Raw genomic sequence first — 17815 nt, 5'->3', positions numbered from 1 at the left:
TGGTGTATCCACACAACAGAATATTACTGGGCCATAATAATGAACTAGAAATAGATGCTACGACATGCACCTTGCAAGTATTAAGGAAGCGTCACAATGTTATATGATTTCATTTATGTGAAATGTCCAGTGACAAAGCTGGAGATAGAGACTTTATTAGTGGTTGCAGGGGCTGGTGGGAGGGGGATGGGGAGTGGCTACTAATGGATATGTTTCATTTGGGGGTGATGAAAATGTTCAAGAATGAGATAATGGTGGCTGGTGCACAACTTTGACTATACTGAAAAAAACACTGAATTACACAGTTTAAAAGGGTGAATTTTATGGTATGTGAATTATACCTCAATAAATCGAAGATTCACCATTGCCCGGGATCAGCTTTAACTAGGACCCTTTAACTTTCTACCCTTTTTTGCCTATTTCATGAGATCTCAGTTTGAAGCCAAAGGAAAACTCTGTAGTTTGAATCAGTATAAACATTTTTCATTTTTCACAAACTCTCTGGACTTTTTGTAATACAATATTTTACAAAGAAAAATAGAATGTTGTTGGAAGAATCCAAGCAATGGACCCGGAGAGGTGTTTCCTATACCAGCATTATAAATAGCAGTGCTCTGCACTGAGGAGGTATTTGTTAGTTTGACAGAAGTAAGAGTAATGAGTTATACAGCAAAGTATGCACATTGGTGTAAGTTTGCCAACTGTCTTTCTTAGGAAGATCTTTCATACACTGTATGAAAGTTCAAGTTCATTTACGTTAAGGGTGTGAAAACAGGCTTGGTTTTGTGGCAATGGTAGCTGGTAGTAGTTGTTATTTCAGTGACCTTCCCTGGCCAAATTGAAAGCTGGAAACTACAAGTGTCTCCACAATTGGGGCAGGGGGAGGGCGGTTCTGGTAGTGAAATCCAGGTGCCTGGGTGGGGACCCACTGCTTTTGAGGACTCAGGAGAATTCTCTAGAGTTCTGAACTTGGGTTAGAGTGGCCGAGGGAAGACTGGATTGGATGGCCACCCGGAAGGCCAATACCAGCTAGAATGAAAAGGTTGGGGTTCAGCACAGTACCAAATTTGTTCTCTTCTCTCTGAAGAATTTGTTGTTCTTTCTTTTAAATACAGGAAAATGTGAAGAGAACAAAAATAGCTCATAATCTTATCATTTAGAAACCAATTAACGTTTAAAAAATAGTAATACATACACATCCCATCTTCCTCCTAACAGCTAAAGTAGTTGGCCCTCAAACACTGAGCAGTGCCTTACAGTGTCTCCTCCAGGCCTTTCATGGGATTATAAGTGAAAGCACACAAGGGAGAAAGAGCCAACTGGGCCAAAATAAAATGAAAAGTCTTATGTTCCATTCACCAAGTCCTTTAAAAATGTTTACTGGCTCTCCTGCAGCACTTTACTGAATCATTCTTAGAAGAGGGGTGGTGGTGGGTAAAGAAGTCATCCAATGGAGCCTTAAATAAGATTATAAAAACTTTTTGTAAAACAACACACATTTTCCAAGAATAAATGCATTCCATAGATAGAAACCTGGCAAAGAGAAACAAAAATAAATGAGATTGGGAATCGACTTTTATGAGGGCAAGTGGACATAAGCCCTCAAGTGTCTACTGTGAGCCCAAGTGGCCTCATGGACACTTGGCCATGAGAGGTTTCCACTGGGCTTGGGAGGGGAGCACCTTGGGGAAGACACCGTACCTGTGAAATAAGGAAAACAGCAAGTGAATGTGCTCAGGAGGTGCGGTGACGGTCTCTGGCTAACAGCTCCTGCTCATTCAGGTCAGAGAAAACCCAAGAGAGGGTCCTCAAAGGAGGGGCGCTGTAAGGGGACTGGAGGGAAAGTCCAATACGAACATTCTCTCGGGAGGAATGAGCAAAGTCATGGTGAGTTAAATTCTGATCCTAATGGTAGTAGATTTAAGGCCTGTCAGGGTAATTAAAAAACTTCCATCAGGCAACTCTGTCAGAGAGGAGAGAATTAAGTATGTCCTGCTTCATTCCCCGCTACCTTCGGCACTTTTCTGGAGCTAGTAGCTAAGACAAGATCCCGAACATACTTCATCACTGGAAGAGAGAGGAAAACCAACAGGCTTTCCAGGTATGGCTTAGCCACGCCCTAGTTCCCACGGCATCCATCTGAGCTCCTAGCCCAAGAGTGGTGGCCTTAGGCAGGAGGAGATCGGGAGCGGATGGGAGAGCTGGTCAGGTAGGTAGTGTAGGCACCGTCCCCAAACACATTGGCGTAGGATGACTTGAGGAACTGGACATAGTTCTGCATGCTGCGATTGGTGCTCTCCGACTGCTCCAGGCGGTCTTTCAGGTCTTGCAGCCGGCTCTGGTAGCGGCGGTCAGCCTAGGGGGAGGAACAGAGCCAGGGCCAAGAGTGCGTAATGTCCAGTACAGACAAACGCATAGCAACAGAGACTTTACGAGTGGTTGCCAGGGGTTCAGGGCAGGGCAATGGGAGTGACTGCTAATGGGTAATTTTCTTCCTGAAAATATTCTAAACCTAGATTGTCATGATAACTTCACAACTCTGAATATATTAAAAACCACTGTTATTGTACAATTTAAGTGAGTGAATTTTATGGTACATGCTGTCTTAAAAGCTGTGAATAAACAAGGGGGATCGGCCTGGGATAGTCTGAAGGGGCGGGAAAGTGATGAGAGAAAAATAAAACTATGTCATATTCATAAAAACAAAACACTTTGCCCTGCAGGCCCCAGGAAGCTAAAATCTCCACCCACTCCCTTCTTGTCTGCTCCCCTATCTCCAGCCTGACTCACATCATCCCGGCTCCGCCGAAGCTGGCTGAGTTCAGTTTTGGTCCTGCTCAGCTGGGTCTCAAGGTCCAGGATTTTGTTCTGGGCTGCTCGCTCCTTGGAGGCTGCATGCTCCTTGGTTTGTTCCACCTGCCCAAAAGGGACAGAGGTGGGGCTGGCTCACCCGACAAGGGGAACGCCTGGTAAAGAGCAGGCTGGGCTGCTCCCACTAACTGGTCTTGCAGATGACACTTGCATGTCACCGTGGAAAGTTCTCTGGAGCCTCAGGGTGGGAGCTAACCATGGGGACAACTTGTACAATGCAGCTTTATCTGCCCTTTGCCAATGCTCCATGAGTCATCACCTAGGATGTGGTAAACCTGTCTGAGGCCCACGCAGGCAGTAATTAAAAGAACAATTGTAATTCTTTATAATAATTGCTTATTTAATCCTTATGATTCATGAGGCAGGTACTACTATGATGTACCCATTTTTCAGATGGGGAGATAGGCTCAGAGAGGCTGGGCAACTTGCCCAAAGACATAAAGCTAGTTAGTAATAAATTCAAAACTGACCTGCCGCCTGGCATCTTCAATGGCGCTCTCCAACTGCCTTGCCAGGGACCCACATTCCCGTGTTTTCTCCTCCAGTCGCAGCTGGGACTGGTGGATTGCCTCCTCCCTCTTGGCAATCACCTGTAGGAACTCGATATTCTGGGCACTGGTCGCCTCCAGTTTCCTAGGTGAAAGCATTCAATTAGATCCTGCTCATCCCCCTACCTGTCCTGTTCCACACGGTCAGGGAGCTGCCAGCCACACTGGACAGGGGTTCTCATCACACCAAGGAACTCTCCAAGGAAAAACAGGAATAAACCAAAGGAATCTGCTGATCAGCAAGGCAGCAAGGAAATGTCAGCAGGAGCAGGTGGTCAGAGAACTGTATGAAGAGTGGGAGAAGCGAGCACAGACTGACTGTGCACTGTGCTAAATGTGCATGTCATCACATGTAATACGGCAACCTGCAGCTCAGGAAGGTGGGCTCCATCATTCTCCCCACTTCACAGGTGAAGAAACCGAGCCACAGAGATGTGAAGCCATTGGCTCAAGGTCAGCACAGCCGGCAGGTCTGTCACCACAACTCATGCCCACACAGCTTCTTCTGTCCACTGCTGCCTCCCTCAGCAAAGAGACTTCAGCTGGACCACTCAACATCACCATGGGGCAGCAGCGACCATCCTGTGTGCACACGTGGTCCCCCGCTGCAATTCCAGAACACCTTCCAATTAAAGGAACTCTGCAAGTCCTGCTGAATCCAGCTGCATCTTCAAGGCCAGCAGAGCAGAGGTGGAGCCCAGGGGAGACCACCTGCTTCAAGCCCCTGCCAGCAGGCTGCATGAGCCACCTGGGCCAGTTGCAGCCTCCCATCTCTGAAACTAAGGCTCCAGCCTTCAATATACAGATGCTAAAAGCTCTGGAGGAAGAAAGTCTAAATCACAGCTTTGCCAAGTACCAGCTGTGTGACCTTGGGCAAGTCACTTAACCTCCCCCCAAGTTCAGTTTCCTCATATCTAAAATTGGGATAACACCAACTCATATATACTAACATATAATGCACATTTTTGTACTGCCAGGCAATGTGCTTAAACCCTTTGAGGATTATCTCACTGAAGACTCACAATAACCCCGTGAGCTGGATTGTTACCCCTACCTTGATCCCTTTCTTAAGATGAGGAAACAGGTTTGAAAGAGTGAAATGATTTGCTCAAGGTCACAATGTAGGTTACATGGCCAAGTTGGGACCCAAGGCCAGGGCTTTGGATTCCAAAAGGTGTACTCTTCATCTGACTGACTCCAACAGTCTCCGTAAGTAACAGATAAGAGATCAGAAAGGTCTTGGGATGATCGGGAACAAAGAGCAGAATTGGGGGAACGCCCCCCCCATTGCAGCATCCTAGCTCTGCTGGTTTGCTTGGATGAAGCATGCCTTTCTGATAGGTGGTGCCCATGAGTGGTCTGACCTCTATCACACTGTTACAGAGCATCCAATCCTGGCCAGAGACCACCTTCCTCTCTCCCACAATGCTTACCACTGCAATGGAAGCAGCTTTTCCTCTGAGGTCTGCCTAGTACCTTCCAGGGCCTTGAGTCCCTCAAACACTTCAGCACACTAAGCCCAAAGCAGCTAAGTGGCTGAAAGGCTCAGGTCCTAGGAAGAGGACAGAGATGCTACCAAGTGCCTCTAACCTCTCCAGTTCATCCACCTTCAGACTCAGCTGTTTATTTTCCTTCTGGGAGGCCTGATGTTTCTCTCTCGCCATCTCCAGCTTGTCCCCCTGATGTTCGATCTAAAATGACAGGAACACAGACTGGTTTATGAAGAACTTCCCAGTACAGCCCTCCCTTCACCCTAGGACCTGTCATCCACACCCAGGAGAGAGGCACGCTGCCCTCAGCAGGCATCCAAGTCTCAACGCACAACCTGGAGGAGAGAGGAGAGCAGGGACAGGTTAGGCCCAGCCCCCAGGACTGATTCCCCACAACGAGAGAGGCCAGCTTCGATCCTGAAGAGCCACAGTGACTCTCTTGAACAGGAGAGGTCACTCAGTGGGATCTGGGCAGACATGAGAAGGCAGAAGCAGACGGCAGGCCTAGCTGGCCCATGTGACACACCACGGAGCTTTACCAAGGATGTTGGTGGGACTGCCGATTTCATTCATCTTAACTGGGGACGAATGCAGGCAAGGCCACAGGAAATCTATTGAGTCTTTCAGGCTGGCAAGTTTGAGAAGTTATCCAGGTTGCTTTCTGCAGAAGCCTCAGATATCTGGGCCTGAAAGGCCCTGAGAATGCTCAGGTTCAAGAGAGGGCATATGATTTCAGAGTACTGAGAACATGGGCTCAGGAACCAGACAGAGCTGACTGGGTTCCAAGCCCTGTTTACAAATATTAGCTCTGTGACCTCAGGAAATTACTCCCCCCCTCTCTGCCCTGGGCTGCTTTCTTTAAAATGGGGAGAATGAGACCCCTCACAAAGTTCCTGGGAGAACTGAGAGAATGCTAGAGCACAGAACATGTGATCAAAAAAGGTAACTACTTGTATTGTTACTACAGGGAAGCAGGTCAAGAGAGGGGAAGGGTCTTGCCCAAGGGCACAGTGCAAATGAGAGGCATGTAATTTCTTAGACACCGTAGGCTTGGTGCCAGTAACCCAGAGGCAGATGGCTTCTGGGAGAAAGGAAGCCCTTTTTCAGGACGGAAGCTCAGGCAACGGATCAGTTAAGACTAGGGAAAGGCAGCTAAAACAAGAAAAAGATGGAAAAAGAAAGCCTATGGCTTGGTGTCTGCTGGCATCTCCCGTCTGTGGCTGCAGGGAGGAGGACAGCAGCGGAGCGTGAAGGGCAGAGGCCGGCGGAGACGTGGAGCTCTCGGGGAGGGGCGAGGGCAGGAGGGCCCAGGAGCTACAAGCGAGTGGCGGCTCCTATTGACTACAATCACTTTGTGCAAACACAAGGCATTTGGCACACCAGACTTTTATTTCACAGCACTGATGATAGCTCACTCCTTTCAGAAAGCGGCAGCCAAGGAAAAGGAAGTGGTCCTCCCTTGGGGGGGCGTGCAGCTCATCTTGGTAAGCGGGCCCCTGCTCGGGCCAGTTCGTGGGACCCTTTCTGCCAGTCCCTTACCCGGCTGCGCAGGTCTGATATGATGGCTGTGAGGTCGATGTTCTTCCTCTCGTAGCCCTGCAGCTGGTCTTGGCACTCTGCCAGCTTAGCCTCCGTGATCTTGAGGATGTCAGGCAGCTGCTGCAGGTCAGCCAGCTGGGACTGGAACTGCCTCCGTGCCTGGGGTGGGAGAGAAGAGTCCACAGCTGGGACAGGCCTGGCTGCTGGAGGGCCAGGCAGAGTCTTTTGGAGTTAGGGCAGGGCTATGCTGGGTCCCCAGAAGACGATCCTACAAGATCCTTGGGCAGAAGTGTGGCCTCCCTGCAGGCCACTGAGGGTGTCTAGCTGTTCTCTTGGGGATGCACTTGGCCCTGACTTGCCACTTGAGCCTGCTGCTCCTTTAGTCATTGAATAACAATGGCAACCACGTAGCAAACAGCAGGACCCAAGCATTGTGCTATGGGCTCTCTGAATAACTCACTGAATTCATGTAACAACCTATAAAATAGGTGCTGTTGTCCCCATATAAGGACACTAAGGATCAAAGGATCATGGGCCCAAGGTCCCTCAGCTAGAAACTGCTAGAGCCAGGATTCAAGTCTAGTCTAACTCCAAAGCCCATTGGAAGGCCATCACAATGCTCGAGGTCAGAGGAAAAACAATCAGCTATCTGGTCTTAGTCCTTCCTCGTATTAACATGGAGCCTGAGGACTAGCGTGGGGCAGTGAGTTGCCCAAGGCTGTGCAACAGGTTAATGGCTGAGCCTGGACTCAGTCCATCTCCAAGGTCACTATTAAGAGGATCCCTTTGCTTCTAGTGAGCCAAGCCATCTCTAGAAGAATAAGGCTCTTGGGGAAGGGGACAGGAGGCATATTTTATGGCTGGCACAAAATAAAGACACCACATAGAATGAAATAGGCACACCTCAGATCTGACAGATCTGTGGATCTGAATCCATTTGGATGCTCCAAGCAGGGGAGAGGGTTTTTTTTTTAAAAAAGGAAAATGAAGAAGGGAGGAAACCAGGAGAAAGAGAAAGAGGAAGCACGAGAGAAGAGATGCAATAAGGAAGGAGAGGGTGCGTATACAGTAGAGTGGACGGGCCCAGCGGTAAGAAAATTCATGAATCTTTGTTGTCCACATCATAGAGGGTCCATGACAAACAAGAGGGACAGACTGACAGACACGGAACTGGGCAGGGAAAGGAGGCGAGGCAGGGGGGCAGTACCGCTTCAATCTCTTTGTTCATCTCATCTTTAAGGATCTTGTTCTCTTTGTCACAGCGCTCTAGCTGGGCAGCCACTTCATCAGCCTCCAATCTGGTCTTCATCACCTAGGGACCAACAAAGCATCAGGCCATCCTGGGCAGAGCCAAGTTTTGGCGAAAAACATCTTCCTCACCCAACCCTTCCCGGGGGGAGGACTGTGGTTAATCTCCCAGCCCGCAGGGAGGCGCTTCCCTGGCAGGGCCATGGCACCTGAGAGGCCTACCTGACTCTTATAGTTGTCAATCATCCCCTCATAGTTCTTAACCGATGCCTTCAGCTGCTGAACTTCGATGTGTGCCTGGTTGAGTTTGTCCTCCATGGGGGCGAAGCTGGCCTGGAAGGGGCGGCTCGTGGGTAACCAGCAGGAAGGGCCTGGAGCAGGTGGCCACCCCAACTCCAGCTCCTACTCCAAGGGGCCAGCAAAGGGAAGCCCCACCTACTCAAACCCACGCCAGCAGTTTTCCTCAGAGAGGCACCAAGGCAAGACTCCTGATGTTACCAACCCAAGTGAATGTAGATGCACATAAGAGATTCCTGTGGGTTTTTGTTCTTATTACAAAAGCAATACCTAATCATTAAAGAAAATGGAGATAAAACCAAGAAAAATGAATCCTGATGCATGATGCCCTAGTATACGGCTCTCCGTGGATAGCTGTGTAGACAGTTTTTCCGACAGGAATGGGATTATATTGTACTTACTGCTCTGCAGTGTACTTTTTCAATTAACAAGTATGTTGCGAACTACTTCTCCCATCACTAAATGTTCTCCTTCAACCCAAATGCTCACTTTAGCAGATGGGACAAAATAAATCATGGTACCTCAATAAAATAGAACACAATGACTTAACAGAAAGACATATAGCCAAAAAAAGAAAAATAGACCTAAAAAGATACACATGAAATGTGGCTCAATGAAAAAAGCTAGCTGTGGAATAATGGATGGATGCATGGATGTGCATATGTTTGAACATATATGTTGATATCAGGGGAAGAAACTGGAAAAATACACACCTAAGGTTAATAGAAACCTTCACTTCTGTTTACATTTCTGTAACGTTTTCAACTTTTACTATGAGCATGTTTTACCTTTATAATATCTAGGAAAATACACTTCCACAAACATCATTTTCAATAACCACAATGTATTTCACCACACAGATATTCCATACTGCAACCAATCCCCCAGCTAACTGTCAGAGGCGGAGACTGTCTTTCACTTATCCAACAACTGGACTACGACAAATGAGACACTACCACGCTCCGGCCAGAGTGGCTAAAAGTAAAAAGACGGACAATACCAAGTGTTGGTGAGGAGACATGGAGCAGATTTGTCCCATAGCCCTGGGTGGGAGTGGAAACCTGTACAACTACTTTACTGTTTGGTGACGCCTGCCAAAGCTGAATTTATGTATACCACCTGGTGACCTGGCATTTCTACTTCAAGATACAGAACTTGTGAAAAAATACACCAGATACGTGCACCAAAAGAGGTACAAAGATGTTCTACAACCCAAATGTCCATCAACAGTAAGACGGATAAACACTTCGGGGTATATTTGTACAGTTTGTAATGATAAACTGCCACACACGACGTGGATAACTTTCATAAACATAATATGGAGTAAAAGCCATAAAAGCCAGGCACAAAGTTCAAAACCAGGCAAACTAATCTGTGGCGTCAGAAGTCAGGATAATGGTCCCCTTGGTAGGGGAGCATTTGCAACTAGGCGAGGTCATGGGGCTACTGAGGTTTAATCAGGGTGATTGATGGACAAAGTATGTTCATTTGTGAACATTTCTGTGGTACACTTCCTTAAAATCAATCTTACTTAAACAAACTAAAATCAACTTAAAAACAACAACAACAACAAACCTAGATGTTCCTACCCAGATCAGTTAAAAACCAAGCTCAACCCTGGCTCTGCTATGTCAACCTCTGTTTGGGGGCCTCATGCCCCTGGCATGTTGGGAGGGTGCGGAGCAAGTGGTTAAGAGCTAGTGATTACAGCCCCAGCGTCGGACTCAGGCTCAAATCCCAACTCCCAAGGGCCAAATCTTGGCAAGCAACTTCACTTCCCTCCCCTCCAAGTCTCAGTGTCCTTATTCTATAAAGTAGAGATGGTAATTGCATTATTGGGAGACTAAAGTGAGAATTAATGAATGTAATAGAAGGGGCCTAGGCTGCCCCAGGAGAGTCAATGTTAAACTCAAAGTCAGGCCTATCTCATGTGCACAGGCTGAGTGTCACGTTAAGCATTTCACATGCATTATTACCACATTCTTACAAGGACCTCATTTCCTCCCACTAAGGAAACGGCAGCAACAAAGGAGGAGACACCTTGTTCAGGCCCTGCAGCTTTAAGAAGCAGAGTCAGGACTTGAATCTGGGTCTTTTTAACTCCAGAGCACCCCTTTATAATCACGTTGTTGCTGTCAGGCCCTCTGAAGAACTCGTGGTCATTTCTGGGGCCCAGGCAGGAGTGCCCAGCCGTCAACCTCACTGCTCCACCCAACTGCCCGGTCCCGGCCTTCATGACAGACCTTCAGCCTCTCATTCTCCAGTTTAAATGCAGAATACTCGGCAGTCTGCCGGTGTAGTCTCTCCACCAGGCTGTCCCGGTCTTCCCGCATCTTCTCCTCCAAGGTTTGTTGTTGGTTTACAAGATCTGTCACCCGGCTGGAAAGTCACAAAATGAAGCAGACAGCATCACTTACACAGATCGTGGGTAGCCTGGGTCTTTGTGTGCACTGGGGCCATGGGTCCTTACCCAGGTCGTGCCCCTCCTGCAGGCACCCTACCTGCTCCCCAGTCTTCACCCTGAGAAGCAGCTGTTCTGCCATGGCCACTTGGGGCATTCCCAGGTGTCCCACTTTGTCTAACAGCCTTTAAAATTTGTCTCCTATACCACCCCTTCCAAGAAGGCTTCTCTGTTCTGATGGTCCCACGAGGCTGAGACACTCCCTGAAGACAAGGACCAGAGACGCAGTCCCTTGCCAGCTCCCCATTGCACGCCCTGGCTGTCTCAGCCCATCAGGAATTGAAGTTAGGACAGAACTCCCAGGCTCTGTGGTCAGGGATGCCCCAGGCATCCATCTCCCCTATACACATATCACACTGGGGTTCCATCTGCCCCAAGGGAGACACATGCCTCCCCTGCCCTCGCTCCCTTCCCCCACCCTCAGGCCCTCGGCAGGGCTATAATCCAAGAACAGAGACTGCGGCTTCAGAGAAGCATTGGGCTCTTGACTGCAGATCCACCACAGGTCCTGTGCACAGTAAGTGCTCTCAATATTGATAAGTTACAGTCCACCGTTCAGCATATATGTACTGAGCACTGACCAGGCCCAAGCAAATACGTCATACTGTTTTGCCGGCAAACTCCTACTCACCTTAAAAAACCCAATTCAGATATCCCTCCTCAGGGCATGACTTCCCGGCTCCCTCTCATCTGTACCACATATCCTTCTGCCTTAATTATCTGTTGTCTCCAACTAGACAGAGAACCCCCTGAGGGTAGCTCCGGGTACAGGGCCCAGCGTATAACAAGTTCTCAGTATATGTTTGCCAACTGAGGCAAATACAGCAAAAGGCATTCCTCAGACAAGACGTTCCTGACCTGGACACTAAGTTAGCTCTTCTGCAACCTGTCCTTAGCCCAGGGAGTCCAGGTCTCTGTAGCTCTGTCTCTTCCACTAGAATTCAGGGTTAACCCCATGGGGGCAGGGGACGCATTTGTCTTTTTACTGCTGTTAACCCTCAAGGCCAATGTAGAGCCACAGATGCTCAATAAATATGTTTGAATTTATTCAAAATGAATGAACACATGAATATAGCTGACACTGAGAATGTCCGAATGGTCACTGTTGACAGTTCACCAGTGGGAAGAAGGATGTAAGTTCAGCCACCTACAACTGGAGGCCATTTTTGCCCCCTGCTCCCAGGCCATGCTTCTGACCTACTGACTGGTGGGAAAACAACTAAGAGAAGACACAGGGACCATCAGCTGCCACACCCTCTAAGAACAGGAATGGGGATCCCAGCATCCCTGTTCCCATTTCCCATGCTGGGCAGGCTGGGGCCCAGTTCAGGCCCAGATGCTAGAGTCAGGCCCAGGTGTGAGCAGAGAAGCCTGGCCCCTGCACAGTGCCTGCCAGGAGGGTAGGCCCCTAGGCTGGTGGCTGGAGCCAGGACCCCGGGTCTAATCAGAAAGCCCATGTCAGGGCCGCCCAAGCTCAGTCCAATGCAGCTCTGACCAGAGGAGACCAAATGGCAGCCGTGTGAGTGACACCCCCTTCCCCAGTCGGCCCACACGCCCTCTTCTAACACAGACGTACTCGTTCAGGACAATGATTTCCAGCTCAAGGTCCCCCTTGTCTTTCACAACTTGGTTGTAGCGGCTCCTCCATGATTCCAGAGTAGATAAAGCTTCAGCGACATAAAGATCCTGGGAACAAGGGACAACAGGCCGCGTCAGCCTGGTGCCAGCGCTGAGGCCCAGGGAGCTGGGGGCTGGGTCACCCCGGCACCCCTCGCCCTGATAACTTAAACTGCACTCCTGCGTTCCTTTCTAGACGCACTGGGAGCGAAGCAGGAGCCCAGATGTTGCTTTTCAACTTCCAGCATCACATGCACCCGGACTGCAAACCTTTCCTTAACCATTGTCCCTCCCACAATATCGATGCAGTTAATTGTCCCCCAAGCCAGCCCTCCAACCATCTCCAGCCGGCCGCCCACCCCCGTCACTATCCTTTTACCATTTACCACCCCCACCTCTCCTCCATCCAGCCATCCATCCTACAGCTCACCCACCCTTTTTCCACTGCCGTCTTTCCCTCCATTTGCCCAGCCACCTCTGCTCAGCTTTCACCTCCACCCACCCAGACCACCTATCCGCTGCCCACCTACCAACCGCCCCGCCTCCACTGCCAGCCCTCCTGCTACCTTGTCGGCAAGTTGTACGTGCAGCTGTTCCGCGTATTCCTCACTCTTCTCCGCTCGTTCCTTCTGGGCTCGGATGGCCTTCTTCAACGACTCTTTGTCCCGTTCTCCCTTCTGCTTCAGTTCCTTCAGCTGCTCCATGATGGCCTCCACTTCCGCCTTGTGCTGGTTTCCACTGCGCTCCAGGTTCTGGGCAAGGATGGCCAGGGAGCAGGTGGAGGAAGGGACAAGGGTGAGGGAGAAAAGGAGGGCCAGGGGTAGGCCAGGCAGACAGGAGAGGGGAAAAGGGGGCCAGCAAAAAGAAGGAATGAGAGAGAGAAAACAGGTTAACTGTGTGGGGGCTTAGGGTTCCGCCAGTGCAGCCCAGAGCTGAGGGCCCTTCCAGGTCCCCATAGCACCTCTCCGATTACTGAACCCATTGGCTCTTAGTGTTAGGACAGAACTCTTCTGGAATCCTTCCTTGAACTCCCAGCATGGTGGTCAGAGATATTCCTCAGTTTCTCAACAGAGTTACGACTTCAGAAGTCCCTGGCTTACATGCTGCATCCGAGCTCCCCCCTCCCCATGGTAGTCAGGAGAACTGAAGACCTAAGAGATTAAGTGATTGGCTCAGGGGTATGGCACCGAACTGGTCACTGCTGGGAAGGGCACCCAAGACCCCCAGGACCCACTGCTCTTGCCACTGGCCCAGAGACTCTCTGAGGCACGAGTGCTTTGGCAGCAGCGGCCCCATAAAGCTTTGGGGCAAAACCTGCCCTTGGACCACCAGGCCCCGCCCCCTCCCTTCCCCACCTGTGGGGCCAGCAGGTACCTTGATCTGCATGCACAGGCGACTGTTCTCTGCCTCTTTGCACCGAAGCTGTGCCTGCAAATGCCCACGCATGGACTCCATGGACTTTGAAAGCTCAGATGCTGTCTTCGCTTGAGCCTTTGGAGAGATGGAGAAAGTGAGAGAGCTAGAATTTGAACCCAGCTCTCCAATTCCAGAGCGCATTCTTTCCACGAAACTCTATTGGCTCATGAGGAGAAGCAACTGTCAGGGATGGTACCTTCTCACATTGTATTTCCTGGAGGAGCTCTTCCACCTCCTTGTCCTTGTCTTGCAGCAGTAATAGCAGGCGCTGGAGAGAACACACACTGCCATGAGCTCCCTGGAAGGGCGAGGGGGTCCAGGCCAGGGAGGACAAACACTCCCGTGAGTGCCTGGCCACCAGGGCTCAAGCCCCAAGTACATCGGCCCTTGTCACAGAGACCCTGGCAGGAAGCACCTAACATCTGTATCACAGCTTTTAAAAATAATTTACAATAAAGTCATGTTAATTATGTGAAACACTGACACACACACACACACAGAATGCTAAGAAATCCCCATAATCCTCCACGCAGAGAAAACCACTATTAACACATGTTATGAAGTCACATACATATTTTGTTCTATAACCTATAATCCCACGTTTACCATAGTGTGATTAAATTTTCTACAGCTCTTGAAACAGCACCTTACTGTTTCAATTTGATGATGTATCATAATTTGACAAAGCTCTCAAGCTGGGAATGCGGATTTAGGCATTATCACCATGAGTGCTGAATTTCCCACGGTGATGTTCGGCCAGGCACCGAGGGCCAAGTGTCAAACCTTGGGAACCATGGTCTCTGTTTCCTTCTCTCTCTTGGAGACTCAGGCATTAACACATCAAAAGCTCCAACAGGTCTGTTGAACTTGTTCAGGCTGGGCAACAGTTTCTCAAATTTATTTGGTCATAGGTCAATCCCTCCTTTTGTTTCTATTTAAAAAAATTTTTTTTGTATATGTATATTTTTATTGACGTATAGTCAGTTTACAATGTTGTGTCAATTTCTGGTCCTCCTTTTGTTTCTTGTACCCATTAACATCTTGAGGAACTTAGGGTTCCATGGAACAGACTTTGGAACATTCTGCTTTGGGAGAGATTCCTGGGGAGAACTGGAATTGTTGCAGCATAAAACAAATACGGAAATTCAGGTAAAAGACTCTGATGATTTATAAATCTATCATCATCAGCAGCATCCGTCAGGCTGGTGTCCAGCTTGGTGGTTCAGGCTCTCAAATGATCAGCTAGACAAGCCCAGCAGAACAGGAGGGACAGGGGACATCCGTTTCATGATTTTACAGATCATGAAACTAAGATTCGAAGAGATGTCAGAGTTCCAGGGCTCCGGCCCGCCCGCCGCCACTCAGCACCTCTGTGCTGTCACCTATAACGCCATGGAGCAGGCAGGGGGCGCTGTGTGTTACCGCTTTTTCAGAGTCTGCCTCCGCCAGCCGTTTCAGTAGTGCTCCTTGTTGCTCCATCAGCTTTTCAGAATCCTTCAAGAGAAGGCAGGGAGACCCAACTCATTAAGCAATAAACCGAGATGTGTACATCCTCTAGATCCTGTTCCTTTTCCAAAAGTTGTATTTCTAACTATAGAAGTGACAAGTGACATTATCATTATAAATTTTAAACACCAGTAAAGCTAAAGCCTCCCTTACTCCCAACCTCCAAACCCCATCCTACTGTTAGGAGTTTGGTGACTGTCCTGCCCACCCTTACTCTATGCCTGTAAACACAGCTACACCTAGAGAAGGATCTTTTGTGGGATGAGGGGTGGGAAGGGATTAATGTATAATTTTACTAAAATGGTATCATACTGTGTTTTTGTGCTATAACTGGATTTTTCTAAACAGATTTACTGAGATATAAATTCTGATAAAATGTACAATTCAATGTTTTTTGGTATATTACATTATTTTTTTTAATTGTGGTAAAATATTTATAACATAAGCCTTGCCATTTTAACCATTTTTCAGTGTAAAATTCAGTGGCATATGGTACATTTGCCTATTATCCATCCCTACTATCTAGTTCCAGAATTTTTTCATCGCTCTAAAAGGAAACCCTGCACCTGTCAAGGAGTCCCAGTCTCTGTTTGCGCCTCCCCCCAACCACCCGCAACAACTCATCCGCTTTCTGTCTCTAAAATGTCACTGCATTTTCAACCTCTCCCCATAACCTCTGGGCATTAAGGCTGTTCCCACGTCTTGCAGCTGTAAACAATGCAGCAATGGACATTGCTGGGCATGCATTAAGTGTCTCTCTAGGGTTGATATTAAGAGGAAGAATGGCTGGACAGAAGGTTTTTGATCTGTGGCAGCTGAAATGCCCTGCAAAATGCCTGCACCGACTCACAGGGCCACAAGCAGGACGTGAGCACACGGGGCAGAAGCCAACCTCTGCCTGTTGCCAGTCTTTGCCAGAATGACTCCTGCTGTTTTAATTTGCATTTCTCTAATTACTCATATGTTTATTAGCCATTTGAGTTTCCTCTCGCCTGGACTGCCTGTCACACCCTTGCCACTTTCACACGGGGCTGTGTCTTTGTGAGCCATTTCTGTTATTCTTCCTGGGGCCCTGGACAAAGTGTCCCTAGAAGGAGGCTCACCCCCTCCTTTCCCTTTTAATCCCACAGGTCCCCTTCATAGGCCAAGAGAAAAGGGCTCCCTGGTCCCAAAGTTTCCTAGGGACCTAGGAACTAAAAGAAGACAGCATTGTGGTTTCTCCAGCAACAAGAGGAGATGAACACAAGACAAAAGCCTAGGCCAGGGACCCAGAGTCTGAAGCTACTCTGTCTGACAGGCCATGCCCTCTGACCCTCCAGGGGACTCAGAGGTAAGTGCTTACAAATGGTAACTTGAAATTTAGAGTCATACTAAATTAATTTGGGGGCAGGGTACAGCTCAAGTGGTAATGCTTAGTGTGCATAAGGTCCTGGGTTCAATCCCCAGTACCTCCTTCAAAAATAAATAAATAAACCTAATTACCTCCCTCCCACCAAAAAAAAAAAAAAAAAAAAATGAGCTGATACAAGACTGGATTTAGGTTTTCTCTCTCTCTGTTAAGAGGACAAAGTTTTCTTGAAATGTTAATCTGCTTTTGCTAACAGATTATAGTTTCTTTGCCTCATGGGTGATCTACGTTTGCCTTTAAAATCTTTTATTCTTATTTTGGTTTGGGAAATAAGTATTGTTTCAGTGACCTATGATCTTATCTGACCAAATGTTTTGAAACTTTTTGACAAGCTTCCCAAATATCAAATTCTAATTGAAGTTCTTTTGACCTCCAGCTAACTTTTGGGATGCTTCAAAGGGCCCCTGAGGCATCCCAAAGAGAGTTTTTAAACTAATTAGGTTCATTGAGTATGTTAATTACATGGGAAGTATTGTCAAATATATAATAAATCTTCTTAGGTCATATTGTATGGAAAAATGTTATTAATATAGACACTATAAAAAGTTGTATGGAATTCCTAAAGACCTGGTATGTCTTGATAAAATACTATTAGTCATAATTCTAGTTATTGTCTTAAAATGTTGTATGTCACAGGAGTAACCAAGTTTCTTGTCAGTTACATTGTTAATCAGGTTTTTAACTGTGCCTTAAGTCTTTTGTCATTCATAGAGTTATGGTTTTACTCTGATGCCTTTGCAAAATGCCTCATCAAAAAAAAAAAAAAATTCATAGCAAGGATTTGTTGACACTTACAAGTTTTCTGGTAACTTTTAGACCATTACGCTGAACTGTGTAAGAAATTAAAATAAAATTCTAATGGAAAACCTGATGGTTTCATGAAACTGTTAACAGAGAATTAATTACATGGGATTAAGTAAACTAATACACGTGGTTATAATTTTTTGGTTTTGTCTGAAATAGTACTAGCTTTTAATCTGTGTTTTTCCAAGATATAAGGAAACTTTCCCCCTTAAGCTAATTATGACTTACAGCAATTTAGTACGTTATACCTTTTAAGCAAAATTGAAACGTTCATCTTTTCTCTGTACCTGATCCCTCTAGAAATTAAAAACTCTTAGATTCTCAGTGGCTTTATCAGGCAAATTAGGAAGGCTACCTTCTAACAAATGCAAAAATCTCAAGGTATTTTGGGGGCCCCAAAAAAAGGGAAAATTCACCTAAATCTGTAAGGCTAAATCTATGATAAGCCCTTGATGTGGCTTTCCTAACCCTGGGAGGCCTTTTAAAATTTCACTCTAAGGGTCCTTATGAAAAGTTCCAGTACAGCCAATTTAAAAGAGCCTATATGATCAATTAATCAGACTTAATCTGGATACAAATTAATCTTGATTGGACTATATTTGATAAAATA

The 17815-nt window shown here is 47.5% G+C and overlaps 1 protein-coding gene across 6 annotated transcripts in view; it reads right to left on the bottom strand.

Annotated features, from left to right (window-relative positions):
- Positions 1–297: 297 nt before the first annotated feature.
- Positions 298–17815, bottom strand: part of ODF2 (outer dense fiber of sperm tails 2) — a 33374-nt gene continuing 15856 nt past the window's right edge. For 5 of the 6 annotated variants that reach the window (XM_031450587.2, XM_031450588.2, XM_031450589.2 and 2 more), the window contains 13 exons: positions 14910–14981; positions 13684–13755; positions 13446–13562; positions 12638–12823; positions 12031–12140; positions 10237–10372; positions 7919–8029; positions 7656–7760; positions 6449–6607; positions 5010–5110; positions 3342–3504; positions 2791–2916; positions 298–2356 (listed from right to left, as the gene is read on the bottom strand). In XM_031450587.2, coding sequence (XP_031306447.1) covers positions 2168–2356; positions 2791–2916; positions 3342–3504; positions 5010–5110; positions 6449–6607; positions 7656–7760; positions 7919–8029; positions 10237–10372; positions 12031–12140; positions 12638–12823; positions 13446–13562; positions 13684–13755; positions 14910–14981 — 1647 coding nt within the window. In that variant the 3' untranslated portion in view covers positions 298–2167. The remainder of the gene's footprint in view (positions 2357–2790; positions 2917–3341; positions 3505–5009; positions 5111–6448; positions 6608–7655; positions 7761–7918; positions 8030–10236; positions 10373–12030; positions 12141–12637; positions 12824–13445; positions 13563–13683; positions 13756–14909; positions 14982–17815) is intronic. The other variant, XM_031450590.2, reaches the window with a different exon arrangement.

Source organism: Camelus dromedarius, chromosome 10, assembly GCF_036321535.1.
Source record: "Camelus dromedarius isolate mCamDro1 chromosome 10, mCamDro1.pat, whole genome shotgun sequence".
Taxonomy (NCBI): Eukaryota; Metazoa; Chordata; class Mammalia; order Artiodactyla; family Camelidae; genus Camelus; species Camelus dromedarius.
The sequence above is the reverse complement of the archived record's forward strand: the minus strand, read 5'-3'. Positions and strand labels throughout refer to the sequence as shown.